Source organism: Prosopis cineraria, unplaced genomic scaffold, assembly GCF_029017545.1.
Source record: "Prosopis cineraria cultivar Desert tree isolate PC_DT_omini unplaced genomic scaffold, ASM2901754v1 PC14, whole genome shotgun sequence".
Classification (NCBI taxonomy): Eukaryota; Viridiplantae; Streptophyta; class Magnoliopsida; order Fabales; family Fabaceae; genus Prosopis; species Prosopis cineraria.
The window spans coordinates 252,925-270,929 of record NW_026555345.1 but is presented as its reverse complement, the minus strand read 5'-3'; the positions used below and the strand labels follow the sequence as shown (position 1 = coordinate 270,929).

Below are 18,005 nucleotides of genomic sequence, written 5' to 3'. Positions count from 1 at the left end.
AGTTATCTACTTTCAAACTACCATATCTTTTCATATTTATTCATATTAAATACCCTATAATAAATATAAAGTCATTATCAATAGGGACACTTTTGAAAAAAAAAGATAATGATTATACTATAAAAGATTAAAAATATTTTACATTTTTAAACATTCAACTTCTTAAAAAATATTTTATATTTTTTAATAGAGTATGTTATATAATGTGCGTGTGTGTGAAAGTACAAATCTTATTCATGCCCAAAAAAAAGTTCAATAAATCTTCTAATTTAGGAAAGCAAACTGCGGAGCTAACATGGTGATATAGTAAGGGGGTTATTTTAATAGAATCAGGAAGTGGTCCAATTAAACAAAACACAGACAGAAATTCTGAAACAGAAGATATGACGTGATTTCAATGAATAAAAGAAAGAACAAGAGGGAGGTGTTGAAAGTGACATATGGATCTCAAGATCAACGATTAATCCTCAGCAATTAAACAGTATGCCCTTCGTTTTCCAAGAGGGGCCCAAACAAACCATCCATCTAACTTTGTTTAATTAAGTTAACCATAATACGTTAATAATGTAGGTTTTTGGAGATTCGTGGCGTCAATGAACTCAACCAATGAAACGCAAGGGAATCTTTTTCACGGCCTCAAGTTGGATGTTAAACACGTAGAAAATTAAGCCCCTTCTCAATCCTCTCTCACGGACAAGGCCGCCATCAACTGGAACGATTTAATACGCAGAGAGGCATCGTTTTCGATCGCCGATATCGTGCACGTGTACGCAATCCCTCGCCCGGTAGATTTTTTACAAAAGCTAAATTTGTAGGATCGCCACGTGGCACATGGAGAGCGAGCCAACTCTCGCTCCCACGCACACCTTCTCGTCTCCCTCCTCTATTCAACTTGAACATTCTTAAACTCTGCTACTATATTATATACTCACACGCCCATTGACACAGATAGGTGACTGAGAGTTGGTTAAGACATAGGAAGGCAGGCAGACATCCGAACGTCATTACCTTTTAATATTACCAATTCCATAATATATACCCTTCTCTGTCTTGCTTACTCACATCCTGCTCCCCCCACTGCTTGAGTTCTTCCTTAGTTTCTTTATGCAATTACGCTTTTTTCGAATTCTGTGAGTTATCGGCAGTCTGCTCAGTGTCCTCAATTTGTCAGCCCAATTACCTGCTGTCTGCTATTACTATAACACTCTCGAGGCCGATCAGTTCTCTAATCTTCCGAAGGTATAAGTCTCTTTTTCTCTCGATCGGTTTATGCATAGAACAACACTTTTCCATCGCCAGCAACAAAATGTCTGCCTTTTCTACTTCTTTACAAATGTTCACAGGATTTTACCTCATCAATTTCTTCTTTTCTTTTGGCAATAATTATGATTAAGCACTAAATTAGATCGAGTGGGACGGTGGGCTTTTAATTTCTTAATTTGTTCCTCTTCTTACCAGGCCAAAAGATTATTCTGTGTTTATTTCACTCCATTTGTAAGATATATGCTACCGGGGTTGACATACGAGAATCCTCAATAAAGATCCCGGATAGAGTCGTATAAGCTTTTCATATTTTGGTTAGCATTATCACATGTCAAAGCTTTCCAGCCAAGGATGTCTCTTTATATTCTCACTAACTAATTAATGCCGTACTTCTCTGGATTCATATTTGAACCAAGTTATCATGAAAAATGATACTTCCTTCCACCGTCAAATCAGGCTTCAATTTCTTCATGCTTTTAATAGAAACAATTTGTTCTTGTTAAAGAGATCAATACCCTTCTTTGGTTGGACTTGGGAGATAGATTCGCTCATCTTTTCTTATCATTCAATGTAACGTGTGTGTGTGTATAGGATCTGTCGGAGAGAAGCGCAATACAAGCAACATGGAATATGATGCCTTGGTACACAATAATTCTGCATTCGAGACCTTATCAGACAGTAGTGCCTCAGTCTCGGAAGGGAATGTCATTGACGAGCTCTTTGCACATGGTTGCTGGCTTGAAACCACTGGAGGATCATACAACTTCACGCAGCCTTGTGCTACGAATCCCCCTTCTCTCAGTGACCCTAATTTGCACTATTGGGCATCATCAGACCCAAATCCCCAAATCTATCAACAAGAATCAGAGGTAAGCTTTCCATTCCAATCCGAAAGTTTTGCGGTTGCAAGCGCTGAAGTGGGTAAAAGGTGGTGGATAGGGCCAAAAGCAAATCCCGTTCCATCTTCCTCAGTCAAAGAAAGATTAGTGCTTGCCGTGGGGTACTTGAGAGAATACACCAAAAATACCAACATGTTTATTCAGATATGGGTGCCCACTAGGAGAGAGGGAGCATCCGTTCTAACCAGTGCTCACGATCACGTTCCCCCATGCTCATCCGTTGATGATCCAAACTGTAAGACCCTTGAATATTACCGAAATGTTTCCAAAGGTTATCAGTTGGCTGCCGAGGAGGATTCAGAAGAGTGTCGAGTAGTCCTAGGAAAGTTGCCTGATCAGTGGAGCCCCACTGTTCGGTTTTTCAAAAGCCACGAGTATGTTACGTATGTTAATTATGCACAGCAGCACTATGATTTTCGTGGATCATTGGCCCTTCCCGTGTTTGAGCGTGGCAGCGGGACATGCCTTGGCGTTGTTGAGATTGTAATGACCAATCACAACATCAACTGTCATCCACAAATTGACAATGTCTGCCATTCTCTCCAGGTTTTCTTCTGCTCTCGTACAATCTTCTTCTTCCTTTATACACTTCTAGCATGTAAAACCCGTTTCTTATTTGATTAATACCCCATAGAGTCCCTCAAATTTATTCTCTTTTTTCTCTTTTATATCATTCTTCTACCTTCCGTGGATTTAACAATTGCCATATGCAATTGATCTTGAAGCCGGCTTGTTGTATAATAGCAGAAAGGATCGGAGAAAAGAAACATAAATATATATGTGCTTATTAATGGATGGCTCCAATGGTTTTGATTAATCAGCATCCTAGTGCTTTAACCTAAAAAATGATGGATCACCATATATAACCTCTCTCACACAAGCATATGTATATTGATTTCCGTGCAGACTGTTGATTTTAGTAAGAATTGCCAGAACCTTATTTCTCCAGCCGTGAAGGTAAGAGAGTGAGATGATGATGAGTCGGGCTAGATTCAGACCACATATAGGCACAAGATACTTATGAATGCCTGGTTGCTTTGTGTCGAATGTGAACAGGTATTTGACGACTTGTACCTAGCTGCACTGAATGAGATAATAGAGGTGTTGACCTCAGTGTGCAAGACACATAATTTGCCTTTAGCTCTGACTTGGGCACCCTGCGGACAACAAGGTAAGGGAGGATGTCCGAACGACAATTTCGTGGGTTGTTTGTCGACCGTGGATTCTGCTTGTTGCGTGGCGGATTTAGAGTTGCTCGGGTTCCAAGAAGCCTGCTCTGAGTACCACCTTCTCAGAGGGCAAGGTATTGTTGGCACAGCATTCACCACCACCAAGCCATGCTTTGCAACGGACATAACTGCCTTCACCAAAACGGAGTATCCTCTGTCTCACCACGCTACAATGTTTGGGTTACATGCCGCCGTCGCTATTCCCCTCCGTAGTGTCTACACCGGATCCGCTGATTTCGTGTTGGAGTTTTTCTTACCGAGGAATTGCCATGACGGTGAAGAACAAAAGCAGATGCTGAATTTACTATGTATTGTGGTACAACAAGCTTGCCGGAGTTTACATGTTGCCATGGACAAACAGGTCGAGGAAGAATTCACGTTTACAGTCGGAGACATGCTGGCTGCGGCTTCAAAAGGTGGAGCCCACAAAGAAGAAACTCTTGAGTTTGGGGGGTCTTGTAATTTAGAAGAACTGTCTTCAAAAGACTCGTCGTGGATTGCACATATGATGGAGGCTCAAACACAGCACAAGGGTAAAGGCGTGTCTGTGTCGTTGGAATACCTGGAAGAACCAAAACATGAGTTCAAAGTGACAACCAACTGGGAGGGCACTCACGGGGGATTCTGCCATGGGCAGACATTTTCTGATTATGTACAAGTTCACCAGAGCTCAGCAGTATCCAGGGCGAGTGTAGAGGGTGGAGGAGAATCTTATGGTTTTGGTGGACGCCGCTCATCGGGCAGCAGAAAATCAGGCGAGAAGAGACGAACCAAGGCAGAGAAGACTATCAGCTTGCCAGTTCTCCGACAATACTTTGCAGGAAGCCTTAAAGATGCTGCCAAGAGCATCGGCGGTACGATCAATCTATCATATATAATCGAGTCTAAATTGTTTTCCAACCATTTTTCTACACTTTTTACATGACTAATAAATTGGAACAATATAATTCGTCCGGTGTTGATCATGGAACAATTCAGTGCTCAAATGTATGACTCGTTCCATCCAAATTGCAAATCAGCATTCGTGTTCTACTTTATTCATTTATAATTCCCAATCTCATTGTCCTAGGTTCTAACCTGAACTTCTTCTGTTTAATTGCAGTATGTCCCACGACTCTTAAAAGGATATGCAGACAACATGGAATTACCAGATGGCCTTCAAGGAAAATAAAGAAGGTAGGACATTCGTTAAGGAAACTTCAGCTTGTGATCGATTCAGTGCAAGGTGCTGAGGGCGCCATTCAGATCGGTTCCTTCTATTCCAGTTTTCCAGAGTTGAGCTCCACAAATTTGTCTGGCAGTGGTCCCTCTCAGTCATCAAACATCAGCGGCGACCACTCTAAGAAAGTACATGCTCATGCCGAGAACGGCTTATATAGCCACGGTGGCACAACATTAAAATCTCCGCCCTCTTGTTGCAGCCAGACTTCCACCATCATCAACGCCGTGTCCAGTGGGGATGTTTTAATGGCAGAAAACCCGGAAGGGTCGCTCAAGAGAGCTCATACTCAAGTCGAAGCGGAGTTGCATGAGGATACAAAACATTTCGCAAGCCGGCAAAAGCCGCTTGGTGAGCATCCAAGTGTCGAGGTTTTGCCTCCATTGCCTGAAAATAGTGGGTGGAACGCGCGAGACGGAGGTGCTTTTAGGGTGAAAGCTACTTTTGGGGATGAAAAAATTCGTTTTAGCTTGCAGCCGAATTGGGGGTTTCGAGAACTGCAACTGGAGATCGCAAGACGATTCAATCTAGACGATGTGAGCAACATCGGTCTCAAGTATTTAGATGAGGAGGGTGAGTGGGTTCTTTTAACATGCGATGCTGATCTTGAGGAGTCTAAAGACGCATATCGATCATCTAAGAGCCGTACAATGAGGTTCGCCCTCTTTCAAGCTTCGCCGCTAAATCTGGCCAACACTTTTGGCTGCAACAGCTCATCCTGACACCAGTCGTCTTGTCTGTTCATTACATTATTCTAGTTCTAGCTGCCTGAATCATGTGCTGGTTCGAACCATCTGAGATTTACTGTCGTTGCCGTTATAGCAAAGAGAAAGAGAAGAGAGAACCATTATCCACTAGGATCTCTGTAAAATACTAATTAAACAAACAGATGCCACATCATAAACGTTCCACTATTATGCCTACATTCTACAACGGGCTGCGTCCATGACTATGGACCGTCCCCGTGTCACTCCATTCATTATTGGTTGAGCTGCATGAGATAATCTTGGATATATCTTGCAATTAAGTTACCCTTTTTACGGTAAATTTTGGAAAATTTATCTGTATACAATGCATGCTTGATCCTGGGGTTTTATCACAATCATTAATATAAGATTAACTTTGGAATATATAATCCTACGTTGTCTAATGTTTGACCTTGACTTTTATTTGTTTTTATAGTGAGTGAAAAAAATAACTAGAAATTGTCAATCATTGAATGTGGAATGATGACTTGTCCCTATGATAACATTCCATAAAATTGGAATGATACATAGAAGATTTGAGATTTGAGATGCCTAAATTGAGAAAAATATGAAATGACTTATTTGATTTTATCTATTTTAATTTGTTATATTATTGTAATTATCCTGATTAAAACTAGATGTGAATCATACATTTTGCAGTGAGTCTCTAAAATGAAAAACATTAATCATTATTTATTAATAGCACTACTTCTTATCAATTATATGTGTGAGTGTATAAATTGATTTCTAAATATAACATAACTAAAAAGCTAATAGGAAGTTGCGTCTGTGGCACCATCTTTCAATATTTTAAGCAGAAAAGAAGAAAAAATATTGTAGAATTTAAAATAAACAGAAGTGTAGTATTTGGATAAATAACTCCCGCCGGATAAGGTAGGAATTTTTTAGTATTTTAATAGGGTCTGGCTCAATTTGCCATTAAAACTGGTATAAAATTCATCATGTTACTTCTTTTCCTTGATTTTTAAAAAGGAGGAACTAATTGGTGTTCCTTTGATAGCGAAGGAGAAATAAAAATGGATTCGATGCTTATTGCAGCTTTGATCATCAATATTAAATGTTAGATGATCCAAGTTTAGTTCAATTTTATTTTTATATTAATATATGCATGATCTAAAAAACTTTTTTCCGAGGAAAAAGAATTTTGAATACTCCAAATGTCATTTTATTGTTGTTCACTAAATCTTGAGAAAATAAAAATTAGCCAAAAAAATCTTAAGAAAAAAGAGTTTGGTACAGAGAAGGGAGAATGCCTGCATCTAAAGATTTTGACCTCAATTTAGGGCTTGTTTAATTTTATTTTTGTTTTTCCGTTTGTGAAACTATATCCTTTTTAGAACATGTTTTGAAAACAAAAGATTAAAAAAAATGTCACAAAAAAAATTAAAAAAATTGTTTGAATAAATACTCTGAAAAATTATATTTAGAAACTAGATGTAAAAACGTGTTTGGTAAATTGCTTTAGCATGTTTTGATAATAAAAGAAGAAAAAAGAACTTGTTTGATTAATTTGTTATGTATAACTAATATTGACATGATTTTTTTATAACCACTTAAAATCATACTGCATTGATAAACTAATTTAATATCTTATTAACTATTTCAAAATTATAAAAAAGATTGTTTCTTTCTTTGTAATTGTAAAAAATAAAAGCAGAAAACTTGACATATAGTTTAACCCTCTCTCTTTTACCAAAAAAAAAAAAAAAACAAAGAAAGAAAGAAAAAGAAAACTTGACATAAAGTTAACCGCTCCTATCAATAATCATAGTAATCATCGACATAATTTTTCCGAGGCTCCACAAGCTTGATATACTTGAAAGGATCTGGGTGCTTTAAAAAACTGAATTTACTTAAATAGGAGCTAATGATTTTGATAAGAAGCACTTCTTAAGAGTACAAGTACAGTAAGCAGATTCGAAAAGGATTTTATTGAATAGTCAAATTAAACTCCATGATGACCCTTTCAATGAACAGTCACACTTAAAGGAAAAATAGGCTTGTAAGCAGCGCATCAATTTTTCTGTGGGAATTGTAGGCGGAAAACAAAAGTAGATCGGACCTAGTCAAGACCAATTAGAATTGCATTTTGCTTCCCATGAGAGTTATGCAGGTGAGGGGAGGGGAGAGAGAAAATTTGACTAACCCCACCCCACCTTCAAATTTTTTTTTTTTATTAACCGAACAATCTTTTTTCTTCCTCTTTCTTCCAAAACCTCCCCAACCAAAGTAAGCTTGGCAAAGACCAATTAATACAATCCTTGTTTTGATTTCACTATTTTGATTGGCAATATCGTAAGTTTGAGTTGGCAATATTTTTGGACTTGGTTTTACAGTGCAATTTTAAAAAAACTACTTACCTGATTATTTTATTAGATTAAGGATCATTTTTATTTTTAAATTACACATAAAAGGTCACAAATGCCCTTAAACTCAAATATGGATCAATTTTATTCCTTAACTTTAAAGATTCCCTCCGTCATCACCCTAATGTTGAAAATACTTAACAGTCCGTTAATTATTAATGGGTCCCATTATTTTTTAATATTTTTTATCAGGTTAAGGGATATTTTAGCCCCTTAAGTCAAATATTTTATAATAAAAAGTATTAAAAAAATAATGTGGGGCTTACTAACAGTCAATTAATAGTGAAAAAATGGTAACGTGATGAGGAAATGAATTTTTTAAGTTGAGGGACAAAATTAATTTATAGTTAAATTTAAAAATTTTTGTGACTTTTTGTGCATAATTCAGTGATAAAAATGACCTTAATCCTATTTTATTTTATTTTAGGTTGAGGAATTCTCCAAGGAAACCCTTCCATCTTGTGTTTCAGTCAATCTAATTTTTTCTTGTGCATGATTTTTCAAGACTGAGATAACATTATTGTAATAGTGAAATGTATATTATCGGCTACAAAGCCCAAGGCAAAGAAAGCCTTAAATAGATAGGTTACAAACCCTAGAGAGTAGGGTAAATAAAACATATGTATAGTGATAAAGAATAAAGAATAAACAGTTACAGCATGTATGCATAATATATTTATTGGGCCCAACTATTTTAGACTCTTGAACTTATTATTTGTATTGGGATTTAGCTTGCACTTCACTTTAGTATGGGCTTCTTTCTGCTTTATCTTAACATTTCCCTTCAAATGAGAGGTGATGGGGCTGTGCACCAGACCGAGTTTGTCGCAAAGTGTGCAGAAACGCGTTTGAGTCAGAGCTTTTGTGAACATATCAATGATTTGGTCAGATGAGGGAATATATCATACCATCGGTTTTTGACTGAGGACTCTATCATGGATGAAGTGCACATCGATCTTGATGTGCTTGGATCTGGCGTGAAGAACCAGATTTGAAGCTAGAGCTGCAGCACTCACGTTATCGCACCAGGCAATTCGAACTCGAGATAGAGGGAAGCTAACTTCTGAGATGAGACATTGAAGCCAAGTTAACTCAGCTGCGAGATCGACCAGGGCACAGTACTCAGACTCAGTGCTCGATAGAGAGACAACACGTTGCTTCTTACTTGACCAAGAAATTAGAGAGTCACCAAGGAAGACATAGTGACCACCGACAGACCTGCGATCATCTGGACATACTACCCAGTCAGCGTCTAAAAGCCCTTGTAAGGTGAGTTGGCTATTTGGCTTGATGTGTAAACTCAGATCTACAGTCCCTTTAAGATACCTTAGCACTCTCTTCAACGCTTGCCAGTGTATATCTGTGGGATTGCCTAGGAACTAAATTTATTTACTGCAAACATAATGTTTGGTCTGGTGTTTATAAGATATTGTAGTGCTCCGATTATCCTTTTATAGGGCATAGGATTTTTGAGTAAGATTCCATCATTCTTAGAGTAGTATTTATTTACTACCATAGGAGTAGGAACTAAAAAACAATTTTCCATTCCAAACTTCTTTAGTAAATCCAATATGTATCTTCCTTGCTTGAGATAAAGCCCCGTGTCATTTCTATAGGCTTCAATACCCAGGAAATAGTGAAGAGAATCAAGATCCTTGAGAGCAAACAAGGCATTTAGTTGTTTAACAAAGGTCTTAAGTGTAGATATAGAATTCCCAGTAGCTATCATGTCATCTACATAGATCAAAACAAACAAGACAATACCCTTTTGTTTAAAGAAGAACAAAGAGGAATCACATCGTGAGTTCATGAAACCCCTAGTAAAGTACGTCTTAGTCTTTCAAACCAGGCTCTAGGGGCTTGTTTAGGCCCATATAGTGCTTTTCTGAGTAGGCAAACATGATGAGGATATTTAGGATATGTAAATCCTTTTGGCTATTTCATAGACACCTTTTCTTGTAAAAAGCCATTCGAAAAAGCATTATTGATGTCTAGTTGCCTTATAGGCCAATTAAATGTCACTATAGTAATAATAATGAACCTTAAGGTTGTGGCTTTCAGAACTGGGCTAAAAGTTTCATCATAGTCAATACCAGGGCTTTGTTTAAAACCCTTAGCCACAAGTCTTGCTTTCCTCTTTTGTAGAATACCTTCAGCATTGAGCTTAGTTTTGAATACCCATTTGCAATCAACAATATTCCTCTGACCAGAAAATGGAACTAAAATCCATGTACCGTTCTAAATTAAAGCTTTGTATTCTTCAATCATTGCTGCTTTCCACTTCATGGATTGGAGTGCTTCCTTAACACTTCTAGGTTCAACAAGTTCAGTATTTTCAACTTGAGCTACTCCAACATAAGGAGCTTTTGGTTTATGAATACCTGCTTTACTTCTTGTAATCATATGATGTTGATTTCCTCCTTGACTAATATCCCTGGATGACTGCACGTTATTCAAGTTTGAGTTAGTATTTTCATGTTGTTGTTCTGTATATTGAGTGTCTCTCGGAATTTCTGATGCATTTGTGACTGATACAGGTGAACTGGCATATAGCTAAGGCAAATTTTGCTGTAAAGAAGAGACAGAAGTGGAATGTGAGTTTGGTTCAGATGCAGAAATCTAACCACCTACAATAGTGGTTGAGCTTGGACAGAAACTTAGGCGAAATGAACTGAGTGGTGCAAAGAAGATGCTTGGATCTACTTGTTCTTGAGGTAAGGCTCTCTTGTTTATAAACCTTGATTCAAAAGGAAAATTAGATTCATTGAAAACAACATGTCTGGATATGAGTATTTTTCTTGTAGAGGTGAGACATTTAGACCTTTTATGAGAGTTGTTGTAGCCTAGAAAAACATATCTAGAGGATTTGAATTGTAATTTATGTCGATTATAAGATCTCAAACATGAATAACAGGCAGATCCAAACACCTTTAGATTCTCATAATTAGGGTTTTTCCTAAAAAGTCTAAGATAAGGTGAAATACCCCTAAGACAGTGGAGGGAAGTCGATTCATAAGCTCAGCAGCAATGTGAAAAGCTTCCCACTAATAGTGTAAGGGCATTTTAGCTTGAGCCAAAAGAGTTAGTCCAACTTTAGCAATGTGTTTGTGTTTTCTCTCTGCACGACCATTTTGAGCTGAAGTATGAGAGCATGAGTGACGAAAAACAATACCAGAATCATGAAGGAATTTAGTGAAACTACGGTATTCTCCTCCCTAGTCACTTTGAACTATCTTAATATAAGTATCAAATTCTTTTTCTGCATAGTTTTTGAATTGAATGAACATGGGCAAAGCTTCTGTAATGACCCTAAATTTTAAATTTTTAAAAAAATTCTTCTAATAGATATTTTATTTAAATAAGTTTAACAGTAAGTAGAAAGGGATAGCTTATAAGAATTTATGCTAGAAACTTCCTCAAAGACTTAAGGTCCAAAGTTTTCTGAGCAAAAGTTTGATTTTAACATTTAAGAAAATGTAGTGTCCTTTCCTGTAATTTTATTATTTTTTTTTGATTTTCTCATGTTCTTTTTTGTAATTTTTCCAAAACTTCTTTTCTTTAGTTTTTATATCTTGCGTGAAAGCAAAAACAGAGCATTTTGGTATTTTCTCTTCACCGATTTAGATTTCGTTTCTTTCATCATTCTTGAAACCTTCCTCCTCACTTTTGAACTTATTCTTCTTCTCACCGGTGGCGTGCATCTTGCTTCACTAGGTCATCTCTTCTGTTGAGCGTGCGAAGTGATCAGAATCCTTCATTCATCCCTGTTTTTTACTGCTTCTTTGTTCAGGTTCAACGGTTCTGTGTGCATGTGGGTTTAGCTTCAGTTTTTCTTCCTCCTCAGTTGTTAGAGGCTTGTGTGTGTGTGAATAATAAGCTCAAGTTTTTTTCTTCTAGTATACAATTCTGTTGCTCACTGTTGGTCTGCGTTGATCCTTACTGTTGCGTCTTTGTTGTTGGGAGAGTTGGGGCAATTGTTTTCTGTTTGTCTCTGTTTTGGGTTGACAGTGGTAGTGTGTGCGCATTCAGCTGCCACTTTTCTTCCTCCTTAGTTGCTGGACACCACGTGTGTATGGTGAGCTCAAGTCTTTCTCTTTTAGGGTCCCTAATTTTCTGCTCCTTCTTCTCGTTTGAACAGCAAAGAAGAAGCTTTTCTTCTCTCCTTTGGCATCATCCGTGAGCTTAGGTGTGGCTGAAGCTATTGTATTTTGGTTTGTGGTAAGTTGTTGATCCTTTCTTCTTCCTCTCCTGACCGAAAGAGGCATCTCTGCTCATTATTGTTCTCTTGACTTTGAGAAAACTGAGGGGTTGTTTGGTTAATGATGGATGCCAACTTATTTTGATATTGAGTTGAATCTTGGTTGTAGGATTAAATATTTGAAGTTGTTTGAAGTTTTGAATGTTGATTTCAAACTTTAGCTTACGGTAACACGCTCAAGGTATTGGTGAAAATACTTGGAAAAAAAACTGGTGGAAATAAAATTGTTTAATTTTTATATTAGAGCCTAAAGAAATTTATGCTACTTAAGAAAGTATATGTCTTTGCATACAAGTTGTAAAGTTGATTTACTCATTGGATTTGTATGGCACCAAAGAGGGAAATTGTTAGGGTATGTGATGATTAAGGTTTTTGTTAAACATGGAATAAGAAGAGTGTTAATAGTTGGGGTTGAATGTTGTTTGATTTTGTTGAATATTTGATAGAAATTGTTGGAAGGTTCAGTGAGAATTTAAGGGATAATGAAAAATTTAAAGAATATTTGAAGAGTCTGAATGTTAATTTCGCTTGTTTTTATTAAGAAGGGAAAATCATAATGATATAAGAGTTGTTGGTTTAAATGCTAGATTAATGTGGAGTATCACCGGAGTAAGTGGGAAATTGAGGGAGTCTAATTATAAGATTATTGAGAAACTCTCAAGTGAGTGGGTAGCGTTCCGAATGAATTTCAAGCAATTGTTTATAAAAATTCTTTTACTTAAATTTTAATACTATTTCTTTATTACTTATATAAACATTCTTGTCAATTCTATTTTTTTATAATTATTTTATTAATGATGATATCTTGATTTTACTAATGATTTATGCTATTGATAAGTAATAATTAAAGTTGATGTAAAAAAACAACTCAATTGTTTAACTTTATATTTGATATGAAAACTTTTAGTACAATAACTCGTGCATGGAAGAAATGACAATGAATATAGGAATGGAAGATGACAACTGAATCATATATTTTGAAAGTGAAAATTTTGAAATTGTTTTTCAATCCTGTGCATGCTTGAATTTAATTAGGGGGACTGAGTTCAGAACGTGGATGCTAACAGTAGTTCCGTTAGCCCTTGGCATGCCATGGAACACCTAGTTAGCAGAGTGTTTATAGGAGGTGCTAGCCTCGTGCAAAGGCTAATACATGTGAATTGGAGGGATGGTATTCGTGAGCATTGTAATCACACTTGTTTTCATGGGCTTCATGCCTGCGCTTGATTCGTGGCTCTTGTCGTGCTTGTTTTGTGGCTTCTAGCCGTGCTTGATTGGTTACTTACCCTCGTAGACTGTATGTCCATATTTGATTGGTTATTTATCCTCGTGGACTGTGTGTCCATGCTTATTATTTATTCTGATAAAGCCCTCCTAAATTTAAAATTGAAATTTATTATTTCTATGAATTCTCTAAAAGCATTTTACTTAATTGTGTCATTACTTGAAATTATTACATTTTATGGGTAGTACAAACCTTAATAAATTTATATTGTTCTATTACTATTGTTAAATTTCACAATTATATTATTGAAAAATAATTCGTCTTTATTGTTAATTCAAGTAAATGTTTCGTTATTTCATAAATTGTTTTAGACTAAATTTATTAGTTCTATCTTCTTAATTATTTTAATTATAATTATGAGTGAAACGCTACTCACCAAAAATTTATTTGGTTTCAGATATTGTAGCTGACTCTGCACTTCCTACTAATCATTGAGAGGCCTCATAGTTTTTTTGTACAGTGGAAGTACCTTTTGATTGTCTCTTAGGTAAAAACTATATTGTGGTGTTAGGTTGTAATTTAGTGCTTCACGTGTATCATAGTTAGATTTTAGTTTTATTTTGCTAATATATAATCTGCTGATGTGGAGCTAAGCTCCTTTGTTGAATTGGATGATAGGTTTTATTATTGTAGAAATTTTGGGAGGTCTAATTTAGGAGGGAGACTGTTGAAATTTTTACAAAATATTTAAGATTTTTTTATAACCTTATAATTATATATATAAATTAGTTATCAATATTTTAGCTTAACCTCATAATTACGGCTTATGGAATGTAAGTTTATCTCAGATTCTGTGCCGATCATACCCTTTGTACTGGGGTGTGACAGCTTCATCTTTGGTTTTTAAAGGATAAATCCAGAATAACGATTGCAGTCATCAAGAAATAAAATATAATATTGAAAGTCATGTGTGGAGGCTAGGGGAGAGGGACCCTATAGATCTGTATGTACTAATTCAAAAGGTTTAGTGGCATGTGAAGGAGATAGTTTGAATAGTAGAGAATGCGATTTACCAAATTTGCATGACTCACAAAACAAAGGCTCTTCTTTACCAATAATTTTCAAATTACATTCATTAATAACTCTTTGCAAAATCCTATCATTTAGATGTTAAAGTCTACAATGCTAATAGTTTCTTGCTAGTTTTAGAATTAAAACTATTTTTCAATGCTGTATCATCTACATTTTCAGCAACAAAAGTTAGATCTTCTCTGCTACCATTCTTTTGAGCCTTTCTTTCGTGAATGCAAAACATGCCACTAGTTGGTTGCCCCTACAATATCACTAGCCCTGTTTCTTGAGACTTAACACAAACACCACTTAATTAAACACCATATCAGCATAATTATCAGCAGCTACTTTGTACACATTGATCAGATTTTTATTAGCTTCATGTCACGGATGATATTTCCGTGACCGTGTAAAGACCAAGATAATGAACGGTCCGCTGGTTAGCCTCGCACAATATGGGTAAAGGGGGCGACATTAGCATTAGGGGTGTTCTGCCTCAGTCTTCAGACTGTGTGCACAACTGGTCGGGGGCTAGTGCCGCCTCCCTGATGAGCCCATGGCAGGGCGAAACCAGTGTGATCCGTACGTGGTAAGGCTTGTCCTGAGGATTATGGGGTCCTCCAGGACGCCGCACGGGCGCCGTGTGCTGCGCCAGACTCTCAGCCCGTGACAGAGTGGTATCAGAGCAGGACGTACTTTACTGTCGTGTGTGCGTGGGGTCCCACGTTGGGACTGGTCGGCCTCGGCACTGCTCCAGAAAGGCCTCCGTGCAGGTGGGTCCAAAAGTGGGGACTCGGGCGGGAAGGTTGGCCGTTGTCGACTCCACTCCTGTTGGCTCGCGGGTGCGAGTGGGTCCGAAGAGTGCAGGACTCGGGTGGCCACTCAGCAAGTAAGCTGGTGTGTTTGTGGCAGTACTGTACGCACGATCCTTGGGCGGAGTCGTTCTCCCCTAGCACGAGGGCGTGCTAGATTGGGTGTGGGAGAATGTCACGGATGATATTTCCGTGACCGTGTAAAGACCAAGATAATGAACGGTTCGCTGGTTAGCCTCGCACAATATGGGTAAAGGGGGCGACATTAGCATTGGGGGTGTTCTGCCTCAGTCTTCAGACTGTGTGCACAACTAGTCGGGGGCTAGTGCCGCCTCCCTGATGAGCCCATGGCAGGGCGAAACCAGTGTGATCCGTACGTGGTAAGGCTTGTCCTGAGGATTATGGGGTCCTCCAGGACGCCGCACGGGCGTCGTGTGCTGCGCCAGACTCTCAGCCCGTGACATTCAGGTGTGTAGAGAATATTATTGAGTTTAACACTATGGTTAGGAATATTTTGAACAGTAGAAGAACCAATTTTCTTAACATTCAATTTCTGTCCACTGCAAGTAACAATTCGAATCTTACCCTTTGTATCAACAGGATTGTCAATGCGAGCAAGGTCATTAGTTACATGACTAGTGGCCCCACTATCAAGATACCAAGCATCATCCACAATTGTTTCAAGAGTTTCCTAAAAAGCATTGTACTTAGAGGAGGAGGAGGAAGAATTTTTGCCATTCTAATTCTGTTTTTTGCATCCTCCTTTAGTAAAGTTTCTGTCAAACCGATAGAAGCACTGCTCAACATGTCTGAACTTGTCACACAATTAGCATTGAGGACGTTTTGAGTTGCTAAAATTCCTGAAGCAATTTGAATATTCACCACCACCTCGACTATTCCTGCCTCATCCTTTGTGACCACCATGACCACGAGAACGCCATCTGGGGCTAGATGAAAATTGAGCATGAGCAATATTAGCAAACTGTTGAGAAGTTTAAAGATGAGAAACTTGTGTTAGTTGTTCAACATGACTTTGAAATGCAAGCAATTCAGCTTGGAAATCAATCTAACTCAATTCATCTGACTCCTTAGCAAGCTGAACAACTACTAGATTGTACTCAGAATCAAGACCAGCAAAAGTTTAGAGAATCAAATTAGGCATGGGAATGGGATGACCAGCAGTAGTGAGTTATTCTGAGAGATGTTTCATTTTAGATAAATAATCATTCATAGAGGATGTACCCTTTCTGGTACATTGGATTTCAGTATAAAGCATAAGAATCCTAGCCTTTGTTTGTGCTCTAGCAAGGTATTTTGCTGCTTTCCACAGAGTAGTAGAAGTAACATGAGTCATTTAAGAAGAAATATCCAAGGTTATTGTGTTTAAAAGCCATCCAAAAAGAATCTGATCAGCTGCAACTTAGTCTTCGAATTTTGGGTTAAGTTTGGTGGCATCATTTTTTGTAATAAATTGAGCAGGGCAAGGTTTTGTCCCATTAAGAAAGCCTTCAAGCTTAAAACCTTGAATAATGGGCAAAACATGAGTCTGTAAGACAATAAAGTTGGTTCTATCCAACTTGATAGCAACCTTAGTGGGTAAAGATGTGGGAGGTCCACTAGTAGCCTTCCTAAGATTGGTGGCAACAAGAAATGAGCTGGTAGAGTTGTTGGAAGACGTGTGGACTAATTGTTCTTAAGCCATAGCTGTGCTTTGATACCAAGATAAAATTACTTTGACAGTGAAATGTATATTGTCAGCTACAAACCTCAAGGCAAAGAGAGCCTTAAATAGATAGGTTACAAACCTTAGACAGTAGGGTAAATAAAACATGTGTACAGTGATAAAGAATAAAGAATAAATAGTTACAGCACGCATGTACAATATATTAGTTAGGCCCAACTAATTCAGACTCTTGGACTTATTATTTGTATTGGGCTTTAGCTTGCAATTCACTTTAGTATGGGCTTCTTTTTCTTCGTCTTAATAGACTGGAATTAAACCCCCCAAAAAAAAGTCTCTGTATATTCAATGAGTAAAATCAAGATGCATAATTTATCTAAAATTTGGTAAAAAATAAGAGAAAACGTGTCTAGTTTCTATCAATTATACTAAAATTCTTTAAAGAAAGAATAAATATAAATGTTTTAGAAGTTAAAAGAAATAACATATATCAAAAGTCTTAGAGATTCAAGGGGTCGAGCATTGAGTTATTGTCAGATTCTTTTCTCTCCTTGCATCTTCACTTTTGGATATTGCCACTCCTCTTTTTGCTTTGTCCCCCATCTTCACAAGCTCTATCTTCACCTCCTTTTCGTTGCCATCACTGATCGCCCATTGTGCTTGCTGTCGTTGCAATCTAAGGAAGTCGAGGGTAGGTTCCATTAAGATTGCTTAGTTCCTTATTTTCTTCTTTTGTTGACCGTGTTGCTCAATATCTATCAAGCTTGCTAGATCTACATATTCTTGCTTTTCATGGTCCTCGTTTGATGTTTGCCATCATTGCACTCGCCGGATTAGCTCTCTATTGTTGTCACTAAATTCACAGAAGGCAAGGAACTCCAATCCTTTGAAACTAACATAAAGCTTAGCCAAGGACAAAGAAGAAAAAGTTGCACTTCTAGTTGTAGGATGTTGATTCGATGAAGATAGGATACTAATTTTTGGTTTCCTTGGGTTTTCTGATTCTGAATGGAACTTTGATTTGTTGGTTTTCATAGCTGGATTTTTTTACCCTCTACGGACAATGTCTAGATTTTGCATATTTTCTTTTCTTATTTTTTTTCTCTTTATTTGTTTATTATTTTTAATTTAATTTTAACTTTTCCTTTCTTTTTAATCTTGAATGGAGCTTAGTATTTGATCACCTTTGGATATACTTTAATTTTCATTACTTGT

At 37.3% G+C, this 18,005-nt stretch overlaps 1 protein-coding gene and 1 long non-coding RNA gene across 4 annotated transcripts; both read left to right on the top strand.

Annotated features, from left to right (window-relative positions):
- Positions 1-975: 975 nt before the first annotated feature.
- LOC129292760 (protein NLP2-like) lies at positions 976-5,693 on the top strand. Of its 2 annotated transcripts, XM_054930400.1 has the most exons (5): positions 976-1,239; positions 1,855-2,708; positions 3,069-3,119; positions 3,219-4,245; positions 4,494-5,693. In XM_054930400.1, exons 2-5 carry the CDS (start codon positions 1,887-1,889, stop codon positions 5,330-5,332), a joined length of 2,739 nt encoding a protein of 912 aa, XP_054786375.1. In that variant the 5' UTR covers positions 976-1,239; positions 1,855-1,886; the 3' UTR covers positions 5,333-5,693. The 2 variants fall into 2 exon arrangements, with proteins under 2 accessions (XP_054786375.1, XP_054786377.1); XM_054930402.1 differs by lacking the exon at positions 976-1,239 and having other exon boundaries at positions 1,763-2,708.
- Positions 5,694-8,382: 2,689 nt separating this feature from the next.
- Positions 8,383-17,943, top strand: LOC129293584 (uncharacterized). Of its 2 annotated transcripts, none has more exons than XR_008589174.1 (5): positions 8,383-9,012; positions 10,281-10,457; positions 11,882-11,961; positions 13,684-15,577; positions 15,710-17,943. It is a non-coding gene; the product is annotated as an uncharacterized LOC129293584 (long non-coding RNA). The 2 variants fall into 2 exon arrangements; XR_008589175.1 differs by lacking the exon at positions 15,710-17,943 and adding an exon at positions 15,578-15,693 and having other exon boundaries at positions 13,684-14,680.
- The last annotated feature ends 62 nt before the right edge of the window (positions 17,944-18,005 follow it).

What these genes read in the sequence shown, in the direction of transcription:
- LOC129292760 (XM_054930400.1), top strand. Translation starts at nt 1,887, where the DNA reads ATGGAATATGATGCCTTGGTACACAATAATTCTGCATTCGAGACCTTA. An exon ending in ATGTCTGCCATTCTCTCCAG is followed by an intron (nt 2,709 to 3,068) that starts GTTTTCTTCTGC and finishes ATTTCCGTGCAG; the next exon opens with ACTGTTGATTTTAGTAAGAA. An exon ending in TTATTTCTCCAGCCGTGAAG is followed by an intron (nt 3,120 to 3,218) that starts GTAAGAGAGTGA and finishes GAATGTGAACAG; the next exon opens with GTATTTGACGACTTGTACCT.